We start from the raw sequence: 14,408 nt of genomic DNA on the forward strand, positions 1-14,408 counted from the left end.
GTAAAAATGCCGTGGATGATACGACTTGTTTGTTAACATATTAGGCTTCATCTCACTAAAATACACAATAAAAACCGACTGTTATTTAACAGGTCTTTCATCGTTGGCCATCGTTGCCTCCGCCCAACTCCCACAAAGCAGCTGTACCACCTCATGGGCATAGCCCCGCCAGACATCAGAAGAAGGACTGCCGCAGAAATCGAGAAACATAAACAGGAGACAGATCCCAGGCATCCAATGTTCGGATACAATCTTCAGCCTTGCCGACTTAAATCAAGGAAGAGTTTCCTACGAACAACTGAAGCAACTCTTTTATCGCCTAGAGCACGACGAGAAGAGCTGTGGTACAATGTGGGCCCAGGAAGACCAGGGAATAGCCCCAGGGAAGAACCCACAGCTGGCTCTGAACTCCCATATACGACCTGGAAAGCCCTGAATAGACTACGAACAAGCGTATCAAGATGCAGAGCAAACTTGGAAAAATGGGGCTACATCAGTGCAGACGAGCCCTGCGAGTGTGGAGAACAGCAAGACCCACAACACCTACTGGTCTGCAGGAAACTAAACAACCCGTGTTCGACTTAAGACCTATTTGAAGCAAATGACAAGGCTATTCAAGCTGCAGTGTATTGGGCTTCACGTGGGATATGAAAATCGCTCTGTTTCGCATCCTTAGCGCTTATCATTATATGTTACATACTTTCCTATATTATTGTAGTTAATTTACCTTATAATCATGTATTATTGTATTATAACTGCTTAACTGCTTCTCTTGCATTGTAATATAATTTTTTTTGTTGTAAAATGGTGATGTCTTGGATACGATAAATAAATAAATAAATCGTTGGCCTGCGGGCTTTTTCAACATTACTTCCGAGGATAATCGCAGGCACACATATGTTGTGACCTTACATTTGGTGCTGCCTGTATCATTCAAATGTTTTATATGACTCTGGCAGTGAGGACCTCCGTTAGCAGCCAGCAGCAAGTCAGCATCTGCGAAGCCTAGGAAGCGGCAATCAGCCTTCATTGGCCAGCAACGGCGCTGAGTCACGCCATCTTGCAGTTTCCGCTGTTCTGTGAACTGTCTGCTGCCTACTTACTCAGAGGTGATAACTAAAGCTGGAGCGGCCTCCTTATCTGGAAAATGTTGCTTTTTTGCCTCTGTAACAAATAAGATCACATTGTGTCGCTATTTCGCGATACTCTCTCGCCATTGATTTTAGGAACGTTTCTCTTGACAAGAAACGTGAAACGATAAACAAATGCTACAAGTCATCGTGTGTTGGCGAATATATAGCCCTTGCTGCAATTATGAGTATTGTGTCATCGTGGTGAAACATTGTGACAAATTGGAAAATTTTTCATAGCAGTTCAACAGTATGCACTTGGGATACTGACACAGTTAATAAAAACAGTAGTACAGGGTGCGATGTAACAAAATAAAAGTGATGTTGTTATTCAATGGAAAAGTTGGAAATTGAGATTTCGCTTACTGTTTTATCAGTCACAACTGGCGTAAGAATCATGGATTGACCATTCTCATAAAATATAGCATTATGAAATGTGAATAGTCTTTACTTGCAGTTTCGCGTAGCTTGAAGCAGTCACAGCTAGCGTGCTATTGATTAAGAAATTGCATTATCGTCTTTCTAAGTACTTCATGATCGTACCTACGATCATACCCGGTTGTGAAGATATTGTTGCGACAAAACAATTTCCTAAGGGACCAGGAACATCACACAAAAAGGAAATTCAATTTTGAAGCTGATGCAAGAAGACGATAAAACAATTTTCTTTTTGTCAATGTAACACGCACATTGGACTGCTGATCTTGGTGTCTGTAATCTTAGCAAAATGCATAATTAAAATGAAAATAATACTGAGGAGGTGATAGGAATGAGCACTGCTAACTGATTCAATATTTCCAGAACAAATATTTATTATAACTAAAACATATATCGTACCTTATGCTTAGTACTACAATGACGGTAGATTTATATGTCCATTTCATGTCCATTGAGCGCTCTTTTATATAGCCACTGTCCTCTTGAGTCGCCCGTGTGTCGTCACGATAAGTTATAACAGTTCTTCTTTTTACAGTTCACTCAAACTTAGACTGAACACGTTTTTATACATTTAGTAAAAAATTATATCAGATCGCCACAAATCTGCGGCCGTCTTACTTAAGAAAAACAGTACAAGTGTTTACCTCTCAAGGCTTCATTTGTTCTCCAGCGAACAAAATAGTGAAGGGTTGCATATCGATCCGTATTCTTCCGTTTATGTTACCGCCCAAAGACGACGAATTACATTATTTAGGAAATTCCACGGTCACTATGCGACATCTTATTATACATTAATCATTCTTTAGAAACAAGTATTTGCCTTCTGGTTGAAAGTGTTAACTATTTGCTGTTTAATGAAGCCAAAAATAGCGAATATCACAAGGGGTTGGACAAATATATGGAGCAAATTAAGAATAATTTTTGGTTTGTTATCTGGCAAAAGAAATAGTCTAACGAAATGATGATGGTAAAGATGCTTTCTTCATGACATACTTTTCTTTCGTTTTTACCCCTCAGAAAACTGACTTTTACCAACTTACGGGTAATCATACCTAGGTTGGTAAGCACTGCTTAAGACGCACAGTAAATAGCCTCGTGTTGCGGGTAATCGCCGTTGTTTGAAGTCATCCATCAGTTGAAGGTTTATCAGTCTACCTATTTTTCAACATGCTTCTATTGCACCACATCTCAAACTCTTAGATTCCAGTTTACACCTAGATGAATTATGCTGTGACTTACGAGCCCCTAACGATAGCACTGGACTGTCATATTAATCCTTTTCCGTAATATTGACGGGTTTGTAACGAGCCTATGGGATGTGTTAGCAAGAAAGACGCTCTCACCTGTGAACAGGGCAGTGAGCCACTGTTCTCGGGCGCATGAGGATGGACAAAACAACACGTTTGCCCATTTTAACCTTGAAGACATTTATATTACGTGTTTCAATATATGAAATATACTGACAGAGATGTGAAGATGGAAATGGCATGGAAACAAACACATAAAAACACACTACGGTCTTTTTTAAATTTTTATTTGTACAAGGATCTGTTTTGTCTGTGATTTACAACCATCTGCAGATAAATTGTGTGCGATTTCATACAGTACGTGTACGTGACCGAGAACGTGGCTGTAGATCACAGATGAAGCTGGTCGTTGTAAAATTAAAAACTGTGCATGTTATGTCGTTTTTCACATAACTTATTTCGATGTTTTTGAGTTTAATTGGATTATTTATTGCTCATTTAATACAAAGCTTTACATTCCTGGAACACTTTATACTGTATAATTAATCAAACAAGCACCATTTTCGTACAGAAAAACATAGAAGTCCCGAGCAAGGTGTGATCCAGGTTGTCATTTCAGTACTGGAAGTCAACCACTGCAGCAAAAGTGGCCGCTATTCAGAACCCGTTGGGTACATCACGATATCATACACCTGAAAACATAATAATACAGTTTTGTGTGCGTGAATTCCTAAGGGACCAAACTGCAGAGGTCATCGGTCCCTAGACTTAAACACTACTTAAACTAACTTATGCTAAGAACAACACACACACCCATGTCCGAGGGAGGACTCGAACCTCTGTCTGGAGGGGCCGCGCAATCCGTGACATGGCCCCTCAAACCTCGCGGCCGCTCCGCGCGGCAATAATACATTTTTGTAACATATGAGATTTGTCAGTGTCTACGTTGCTTTTAAACAAAATACGTTCCGAATTCTTTGAACCTCCAATTGTTTGCGTGAACTCTGGGCGTGTACTGAATCTTTGCCATAAATACATTATCCTTAAGTAGCCACTCTGAATAGAGAACTCAATCATTTTAAAGTAAGTAATTTTACTCAGTATCGATTCCTTAACGGTCATTTGCGTTCTCACGCCAGCTGCTTAACAAGAGACTACACTGCTCGTGCCATTTGCATCCACGTGATAGTAATTTACAATACAAAAACATTAACCATTAATCTCCGTTACCGTATAGTCGCCGAGTACTTGGTTTATTCTCTTAAAATGAATCGAAAAATTACTTTAATGTAAGTATTTTCCTTATCTACATCTACATACATACTCTGCAAGCCACCGTACGGTGTATGGCGAAGGGTACTTTGTACCAACGCCCGTCATTGACTTTCCTGTTCCACTCGCAAGTGGAGCGAGGGAAAAGCGACTGTCTTTATGCTTCTGTGCTTCCCGTGATTTTTCTTACCTTGCCTTCTCTGTCCTTACGCACATGACTGTTCTCCAAATTTTCTCAGTACTGTTTCGCGAGAATGACCTCTTTATCCCTCCTGGGTATCCGTCTGAGTTTACGAAGGATTTCCGTAATACTCGTGTTGATCGAGCTTACCGGTAACAAATCTACTGTAGCAGCACGCCTCCGAATGGCTTCGATGTCTTCCTTTAATCCCACCTGGTGGGAATCCCGAACACTCAAGCAGCAATCAAGATCGCGTCACCAAGTGTTCTGCACGTAGTCTCCTTTATAGATGAGCTACACTTTTCTGGAATTTTCCCAATAACTCGATGCTCACCTTCCCTACTATCCCATCGAGCGAGGTTGCGCAGTCGTCAGCACAATGGACTCGCGTTCAGGAAGACGACTGTTCGGATCCCAGGCTGGTCTTCCAGATTTAGGTTTTCCCTAGTTTACCTAAATCGCTCCATAGAAATGTCGAGAAGGTACCTTTCAAGACGGCGCGGCCGATTTCCCTCCCCATCCTTGAAACAGTCCAAGTGTGCGCTTCGTCTCTAATGACCTTGTTGCCGACGGGACTTTAAAATCTTAACCTTCCTTCCTTTACCCCTTGCAACCAACCTTACGAGCTAATTCTATATCATGTCGCTTTGCAGCGTTACGCCGAGATCTTCGAGATATTCAATCATAGTGGTTGAGTCAAGTAGTGCACCTCTGATACTGTTTCGCACCTTACAAGGTTGTTTTTCCCACTCATCTGAATTAATTTCGTTTTCCCACATTTAGACAAGCTGCCATTCAACACACCACATATAAATTCTATCCAAATCGTCATGTATCATCCTGCAGTCTCAAAGATGGCAGTTTCCCATACACTACAGCATCATCAGCAAATAGTCGCAGATTGCTGCCCACCCTACCCGTCAAATCGTTTATGTGCTTACAGAACAAGAGCGATTCTGTCACATTTCTCTGTAGTATTCCAGACAATAACCTTGTCACCCATGAACACTCGCCTTCCAGGGCAACGTACTTGTTTTATTACTTAAGAAGTCTTCGAGACACACACGTATCAGGGAACTTATTTCCTGTGCTCGGCCATTTGTTAACAGTCTGCAGTGTTGCACTGTGTAGAACAATTTTGGAAAATCTGGGAATATGGAATCTACCTATTGTCCTACGTGTGAGCAAAAGGCAACGTGGGTCTAGATTTGCGGATAGAATTTAAAATAAGCTTAACAATTAGGCAGGAAACAATAATTAAGGATACTGGTCTGTAATTTTGCGGGATTGTTATTATATCGGGAGTCACCTACGTTTTTTCTGTCAATTGGTACTTTCCTCTGGGCTATTCTTCTGCCATTGATTTTGTTTCATATTTTGTTGAATCTGTTCCATAAAATTAACTACAATTTCCTCTAACCTAGTAATTCGTATTTTCAGAGTCACAGAAATTGTAATTTTTGTTTCATTCTGTGTCCAAGAAATCGTTTAGTCGAAATTATAGATTACGTTTCGCTCTTGAGCTGCACACGCTTACAATTATGATAGGAGAGGTAATGACTGTGTAGCCTCTGCGTGACCGTAAATCATGTGACAGGCACCACCAAAACAGTGTGAGAAACCCTGCGAACTTTTGCCTACACCTACCATACTGACATAACAAACGTGAAAGTTTTGCTGTTCTTTACGTTATTCATTGCTACTGTTGTTTATCGAATCCATTATTTTCCACTGAAATTCTTTTTACTACAAACTATGTCTTCTGATCAAACATGATAGAGTGACAATATGCTGCTATTGTCGTCCAAGGATGTCATTCTCGCTTATTTTCAGATCGAGTGTTTGAGCTTGGGCTACAGAGATGAGACTCAAGGAAAGTTGCGAATTCCGTCCTTCTTCTTGATATCTGATACAAGAATTGTTTCGGTTTTAATAATTGGATGCAAAATCAATTAAATGTACAATAAATTTACTAATATACTTCTTTATTATAACGCAAAAGAAACTCGTAGTTTCTTTCTTTCTTTCTTGAGGTCTTATTCCCGCTGCAATGCAGGGTCGGCCTTATTACTATTGATTTGGCAGTGTTAGTTGCAGAGGATGGCCGGATGCCCTTGCTGCCACCACCCCGAACCCCCCCTCCCCAGGGCGGAATAAGTGTACCCCAGCTGTCTGCATTGAGTGTAAGCCGTGAAATAGTGCGAATGTGTTTCAAATGTCCACGAGTAGTGTAACTGAGGTGGAACATGGGGACCAGCCGGTATTCACCTAGCGGGATGTGGAAAACCGCCTAAAAACCACATCCAGGCTGGCCGGCATACCAGCCCTCGTCGTTAATCCGCTGGGTGGATTCGATCCGGGGCTGGTGTGCCTAACTGAGTCTAGGAAGCAGTGCATTAGTGCTCTCGGCTACCCTGGCGGGTAAATTTGTACTTTTTCTGACAGACAAATAATAGGAATGTCGAAAGCACTGTCGACTGCATCGAATAGTTTTTCCAATCTATAAAGCACCCTGTCTCTTACCTCGTCAGGTGAAGTCCGTCTTAGACACATTACAAATTTAAATGCAACTCACCTGCACACGTGGGTGTCGGGATAGCATGAACAGGAGGGCATCTGCTACATCTTCTGGTTCCATATGCGGCAGCTCCTCAAAAATATCTGGCGTCCAACTTGTAGAGTTTGTGATTATCTCAGTGTTGACTAGCCCTGGCGAAATTTCCTGCAAATTAATGTATAGGGTGATACATACGAACGTTAGCTTCATCTCCTATTTGCTACCATTTCATATAGAAATTTCACGTACTAAAATTATTCAATGTTAAAGTGCAATATTCGGTTTTTGTTATTTACGGGAATTCAGTTTATTTCTGACGTAATCTATAAACTAATTGGATTTTATTTCATACGTTACATGACTGTGGAAACGTGCGACTGTGAAACTATAGTTCGGCACTAAGCACTATGGGACTTAACATCTGAAGTCTTCCATCCCCTAGACTTAGTACTACTTAAACCTAACTAACCTAAGGACATCACACACATCCATACCCGAGGCAGGATTCGAACCTGCGACCGTAGCGGCAGCGCGGTTCCGGACTGAAGCGTCTAGAACCGCTCGGTCACATCGGCCGGTTAACTACAGTTTATTTTCTCTTATCAGAACAAGTGCTGCTGCCAGTCACGATTCTTTTCTCAAATTTATATTACCGGGGACGCGTTTTGGATAATTAATTCCTACTGTTGACGCTATTTTATCTTTTACTCTTCATTTTATCATTACGTTTAACGACTTGAATGTAACATTTGTTTTTCGTGAGCTGCTATAGCACGAGTCTTTAGGAACAGTATAAACGGAATCCCTGAAGATCTCTGCCGGCCGAAGTGGCCGAGCGGTTCTAGGCGCTACAGTCGGGAAACCGCGTGACCGCTACGGTCGCAGGTTCGAATCCTGCCTCGGGCATGGATGTGTGTAATGTCCTTAGGTTAGTTAGGTTTAAGTAGTTCTAAGTTCTAGGGGACTGATGACCTCAGCAGTTAAGTCCCATAGTGCTCAGAGCCATTTGAACCTGAAGATCTCTCATCAATGCAGCAGATCGCACACAGCAAAACTCGTGTGTAAGTTGTCAGCAGTCATACACAATTAAAAAAACATTCGACATTTCGGTTATCACCATAAATGTGTAACGAGCAAGTCTGCAGTAGTAGAATATTTAATGATAAACAAAGAACCTAAGCTTCTTACAAAGCAGTGCTGAAATGTCACCTAACTGAAGGGACACCTTAATAAGTTAAATATAATGCAATAAAATTACATCCAAGTTGTAATAACAGTCATAAAATGATTGACATGCACCATTCAACCGTTTATAAGTACGCTGTTTCCATGTACAATATGTCACAGACTTCAGAGTTATATAAATCTCTCTAAAATAGTGTGTATATAGTTCGTTAGATAATTCCTTAGGCGTATGCAACTCGACAAGAATATAGCTTTCTGCGGTGACTGCTTGAGTTACATGATTAGAGTATCGGTGGTTAAACAGGTGCATGTATCTCTCCACCAGTGCATTTGTTTTTAATGTCTTCTTCAGCCTCTTTAACATAAACAGGGTTTGCATGATATACTATAGCTTCTTATCTATTGCTTGGATAGTTATTTTGTTGACTGATCACTGAGATCGATATCACATTTTGCTTATAAATAGCAAAAGTAAAGATAGCTAAATTCAGTGTGCCAAGTATATATTAGTAATAAATATCGCTGAACGTCAAGAATTCCATTTGGTAAATTGTATCACACAAAAACTATAGTCTATCATGAATTAATGAAGATGCAGTCAACATTTACAACACCAAAACAATGAACTATTGTACAACTTTATTTGCGATTAAATTATTTATAGTTGAATGAAAATTACTAGTAAAAATGGCATAAGAAACTTCTTCAGAGAATCCCAGTTCCTCATCCTCTCGAAATCTCCTAGCACATTATAAAGGTAGAGGGGTACAGCCCAGTGACACTTAACATACAAAAAAAAAAGTGCAACCGTAGCCTTCGTCCCTTCACACCTTGTCGTAGAGTTTCTTGGCGTACTCTTGATATCTAGTGGCGACAAGTTTCTCTTTCTCTGACTCTTGTAGATAGTAGGAGAAGTAGTTCCAAGGCACATGGTAAACACTTCTAAGTGCCTTGTTTTGCTGTCGCTGAATATTGTCCATGTGGGACTAAGCTGCAGCTCCCCAAACTGGGCAGGGGTAATCCATTAGCGGGCGTTTGTAAGTGCGAACTAAATGCAGGCCACATTCGATGGGGAGACCAGGCTTCTCATTGAGTAGTCAGTATCTGACCGTCGTGGAACTGGTGAGGATCCCACTGTTATGGGCAAAGGATGGCGTCTGATTGGCTGGATTACGTCACGATGCCACCACGGAAATAGTGCGCCCTGAGGTGGCGCTCTGTATCCAGCGTCGCTTGTAGCGCCATCAGTCATATCGGACAGTAAACTACGAGGTCTTCCGCTGTGCTCTCTCTCTCAAGTGCACTCTCCCACGCGTTGCTAAGAGCATAGCCAGTGTCTCTATCGATGTTTTATCACATAGTCTAATTTCCATTGCTTCTCTAAACTCAGGGTCCCAATAGTTCGAGGCGTGGTCTCGGCTTCTAGCTTGTTCAAACATTATCGTGCATTTATTTTTACAGGTTGTGCTCAGCACTCCAGGCCCCCTCCCAGATGATGCCCTCTCTCCCTCCATTTATCACTCCTATCAACTCTGGTCCTCAGCTCCCCCTCCCTTCCTCTGTCCTTTTCCCAGGCTCCCCCCCCTTCCACCCTGTTTTCTCCCCATCTACCCTCTCTCTGCCTCCCTTCTCCCCCCCCCCCCCGAGTCCTTTTGCATTCCCCTCCTCTGCCTTTCCCCACTTCCTCTCGCATCTAACCTACCCCCACTTATGAGTCCTCTCCCTCCGTCGGTTCTCCCCCCCACTTCGTTTATTCTCCCCTCCCTCCTTTTTTTCCCCTCATCTGTCCTAGTCCTTCCCCCCCTTTCTGCCCTTGGCTGTGGTGTTTCATCTATGTGTCAAATTCTTAGTGCAGTGTTTCAAGTGAGTGTCAAGTGTTGTCTGTCTTTTGCGAAGTGCTGCAAATGGAATTCATACTGTCGCTGGGTGTGATTTTTATATCTCTTGCGAACAGAAACCAGACTGTCGCTGTGTTTTTTTTAATTGTCTGTCTCCTATTATACCTGTCTGCTTCCTGTTTATTTTATTAGCACCGCCAACCCTTTGTTTTCTGTTTTAACTTCCACAATTTTTCGCCATTTTACAGGTTAAGACACTGTTATCATCGCCTGCTTTTATTGTTTATTATTTTCTTCTTATGTTTTAAAAGTTCTGTAAGCTGAAGAGCGACGTGCTAAGCTGCTGCCAGCCCGCCCCCTTCGGGGGGAATCTAAACTCAGTAAAGGAAAAAAAAAAAAAAAGCACTTCAGGTGACGCTGACGTTCGACCCAGCGATCGGCAACGGTCCATGTCGACTGCCCCAAGTAATTACTGTCACACTAGAAAGGAATTTTATAAATCAGGCCGGAATTAGGTTTAACAGGTCGTGGCATTTCCTTAATTTTCCTGGGTGGGTGAAACACCGGTCTGATTCCTTGCATGTTTAAGACTCTATCTCATTAGTTTTTCTACCGCAGAATGGAAGACGACGCGAAGCTAGACAGAGAGCACAAACATACTCTGTTGACGTAGATGGCATCATCTCATCAAGCACCATTTCCTTGATGTAATCATGACGTAATAGAGCCAATCAGATACCGTACTTTAGGTTGAAAAGTGGGAGCCTCAGCAGTTTCGCGACAATCATATATAGTCACTGAGGACGTCGAAAGCTTGGGATTTTATCCGAATTTGATACGACAAGTTTACCGAGAACTTTTCATCCAAGGACTCCGTCGTGAAAGACTTCGTAGCCAAATGTCAATATTTTTCTCCTTTTTTTAAATTTCTTTGCCTATAAGTTTCACATGAAGCTATCAGAACTGACGTGTCCGAGAGGTGGTTTTAAAGTTAACACAATAAAGGATCTTGCTTGTGCCATAGAACAGTATGAATTACGTGAAAAATTACCCCAACTCGAATTTTGCTCTTCTTGGCGACGAGGTCCTTCCGCAGTCCTTCCAGCAGGACCTTGACTGCATGCTTGCTGGCAGAGTACATCGCAGAGGTGCCGTCATCTGGTGGGCAATGTCCCGCTACACTAGAAGCACAGACACACAATCAGACGTAATTTCTTTGGGTTGAATGAAACGATCTCTGGCTTCCAGTCACGACCTTTCGACCAAGCTCTCTTTGGCCATTGTCCAGTGAAATGACTGCTTATGGGCTGATAGTACATGTACTCTAGCATCCGGCTGCAAAATTACTGGGGCCAATGGTATCGCCTTGTAAGGCATAGTTAACTTTGCGTTCGATGCGCCCGATTCATCTTCGTGATAGCTGTATCCCATACCGCGTTGAGCTGAAGTTTGCTGTCTCTGTTTCAATGGCTTCTGTAACTACAAACTTCCAGAAGCGTTCGTGCGAGCCGCGACAGAGGTTTTGTCAATTTTTAGTCGGTAACTGTTCTCTAGAGCATACTCAGCTAAAAAGGATTTTTCGGGGTATCGTTGACTATAAAATCTCTGATGCTCCTTCCTGCGTTGTTCTGCAGTGCGCACTATTTGTCCGACGTAAGAATGGCGACACTATTAGGGTATCTTGTAGACCCCAGGTGTTCTGAGACCTTCCGCACGCTTAACTGGTCTCTGTAACTGTCGGATGTTTGACAAGGCCTTAATATCGATCTGATTTCTTCAGTAGGCGATCTTACCCGTTACGGAGCATCAGAACGGGAAAAAAATAAGGTTTTTTTCCTGCTCATTGTCGGTGGTCTTACTGTGATTTTTGCATGAGATAACCTCATTTGTTTGGTGATCGTTGTAGCCGTTGTTCCTGAAAACCATGCGTAGATGGTTCATCTTATGGGGCAGGTTATTGGCATATATCATTCTTGCACGATGTACCAATGTTCGTAACGCCATGCCCTTCTGAGTTGGATGATGATGGCTCATGGCACGCAAGTACAAATTGGTGTGAGTAGGTTGTCTGCAGACGACGTGACCAAAGCATCCATATCATTTGCGAGGACGAGAAGTCGAGGAAGGGCATTACATCTCATTTTTCTACTCCCATACTGAGCGGGACGTTACTGTTAATGCTGCTGAGATGTTCCGAGAGCACATCAAGTTTTTCACGTCCTTGGGGTCAAATACAAAAAATGCCTTGAGGATATCGCAAGAAACAACTAGGGACTGCGTAATTAAAGAACCCAATGAAATATAAATCACTGACAACACAATTACACTGCTTGACAATTTCTATGGAACAGAGACATTGCTGGACAGGGATAATCACAAGCAATGATGGACGGCATAAAACACAATACATACGTACTAGAGGTGGAGTGGTACATTTATAACGAGAAGTAGTACAGATTTCACCACATGGGAAAGCAGCATAATGGACAAAATAACGTTCACGTTTAACACAGGTCAGACTCCCACGTAAAGGTCGATATTGGACTCTAAGTAAGCAATATGCCCTTCTCGGGCATTAATGTACATTTTGTATCTGTTATTCTTGCTAGCTACCAAAGCGTTGAGCTGTCCTTGTGGGATATTGTCGCACTCCTCTCTAAACGCGGTTTTCAGTTCTTGCACGGCTCGAGGAGGAGATGTTCGTTGATAGACATGTCTGCCAAGAGCATTCTAGACATGCTCTTCAGGTTTTAGGTCCGGACAGTACGCAGGCCATTCAGTACTTTCAATATCTTCACTTTCCAGTGTGTCCGACACTTCAGCCGTCCCGTGTGGGCGGGCGTAGTCGCCCACAAAAAGAGAGCGGGAATCTGCGGCACCCCTAATCAGATGGACAGGATCCAGACTAATCTTCCTACAATACCGCTGTGCTGCAACACTACCTCACGCAAAGATATGCAGTAATGTTCGGCCATTGCGTATAATGCCTGCCCGCACCATAACGCCTAGGCCATACGTTCCGCTCTCCCTCCACACTAACTGGTGGACAGAATCACTTCTCAATAGAAGCAGGATTCGTCGAAGAACATGACTCTGGACCACTGTTGCTAACCCCAGTCAACATGCTCCCTATACCAATGAACTCTTTCATATAGTGTCTCCACTTTCGGAGTTGTGGAAAGAAGACATCATTTTGATCTAGCAGCCACTGTGAATCAAGGCACAAATTTTTAACTTTTTTAAAATCAATGCCCACTCGCAGACAATGTTTGTAATTCCTTTATGTCTTGAACTTTTTCTTGATGATGGCGTGGTTGAAGTGGAATTCATTTCACAGGCTTCCCACAGGGTTCCGAGCTAATTTAATCGCCGCGAAATAGTTCTGACAGAGACACGTGAGCCGGTGGTGGTTTCAGGGTCAGCAACGTATTGCCTATCGGCACTAGGGCTACGTATCGATCTTTTTGTGGTGTGGTGACCCGCCTACGACCACCGGCATGGTTTTGCATAGCATTTTAACCTCCAGAGGCCTTTTTTAATCTCGGGGTGACATATTTGGAAACATCCATTACTGTGGCCACAGGAGTGACACTGTGACTGGCTTCGAAACGTCCAGCTGCTCGTCTATGATCGTAAGCACTCAAATGATGTCTTGCAGACATGTTGCCACAACACACGGAAAGTCGCACTAATCGGTTCCACAACAGCGCTTGTCAAATACCGTACTGCATGAACTGTCGAACGGCTACAGAACGTTCGTGCACAGGCTTCGGTGCTGTTAACACGTCCCGCCCTCTACATTTCCTTTTACTATTATTGGTGGAGTGTTCCGTAGCAACTGTCAAATTATTAAGTAACATTTGGAAATTGTTTCTTAGCAAATGTCATTTGTGTCTTGACAACTGTCAACCAGTGTAGAGACGGCCGTCTAAAGCTCGGTGCGCCGTGGGATCCAGCGATAGCGAGGTTGAAGGAGGGCGCATCGAATTTGGAGTCGATACACGCAGACATATGGCGATGCTGCGAGCACCAGTGACGTCACATTCGGTAGCTAGAGTGTATAAGGACGTACCAGCAGCCCTCAGCAGTCATTTCACATGACTATGGCCAAGGAGTGCGTGGCATTATAACTACTTGAGGTGGGTCGAAGCGAGAGGTTTTATTCTGTTTTACATTTCTTTGTGCTGTTAGAAAAAGAAATCATACATGACACTACGCTACACATATCTCAGATTGATACACGATATAAAGTCCATTCACACCTGCCAATATGAACGATGAATCCATCGTCGACGCCTCTGCGTAGCATGTCCTGCACCGCCTCTCTTGTGCAGATGCATAGGCCCAGCACGTTCACTTCCAGGGTACGTCTCCACGCTTCCGTATCGGATGCTGCACATAAAAACCACTCTAGAGTTTCTCCCGGAACTGTACCGTGTATTATTCTGCAAAGGGCTAGACAACTTACGTCACAAAGCTACAGCTTGATTTAATCATTCAGACTCTTAAACAATGTGAGGTGGTTAACGTAAATAAAAATATAAATAACAACGTAAGAGG

General features: G+C 42.8%; 1 protein-coding gene across 1 annotated transcript in view; it reads right to left on the reverse strand.

The window, feature by feature from the left end:
* Window positions 1-3,301: 3,301 nt before the first annotated feature.
* Window positions 3,302-14,408, reverse strand: part of LOC124777566 (farnesol dehydrogenase-like) — a 44,524-nt gene continuing 33,417 nt past the window's right edge. Inside the window, exons 3-6 of the mRNA XM_047253022.1 lie at window positions 14,111-14,240; window positions 10,900-11,029; window positions 6,844-6,990; window positions 3,302-3,507 (exon numbers count right to left, since the gene is read on the reverse strand). Coding sequence (XP_047108978.1) covers window positions 3,469-3,507; window positions 6,844-6,990; window positions 10,900-11,029; window positions 14,111-14,240 — 446 coding nt within the window. The 3' untranslated portion in view covers window positions 3,302-3,468. The remainder of the gene's footprint in view (window positions 3,508-6,843; window positions 6,991-10,899; window positions 11,030-14,110; window positions 14,241-14,408) is intronic.

Source organism: Schistocerca piceifrons, chromosome 2, assembly GCF_021461385.2.
Source record: "Schistocerca piceifrons isolate TAMUIC-IGC-003096 chromosome 2, iqSchPice1.1, whole genome shotgun sequence".
Classification (NCBI taxonomy): domain Eukaryota; kingdom Metazoa; phylum Arthropoda; class Insecta; order Orthoptera; family Acrididae; genus Schistocerca; species Schistocerca piceifrons.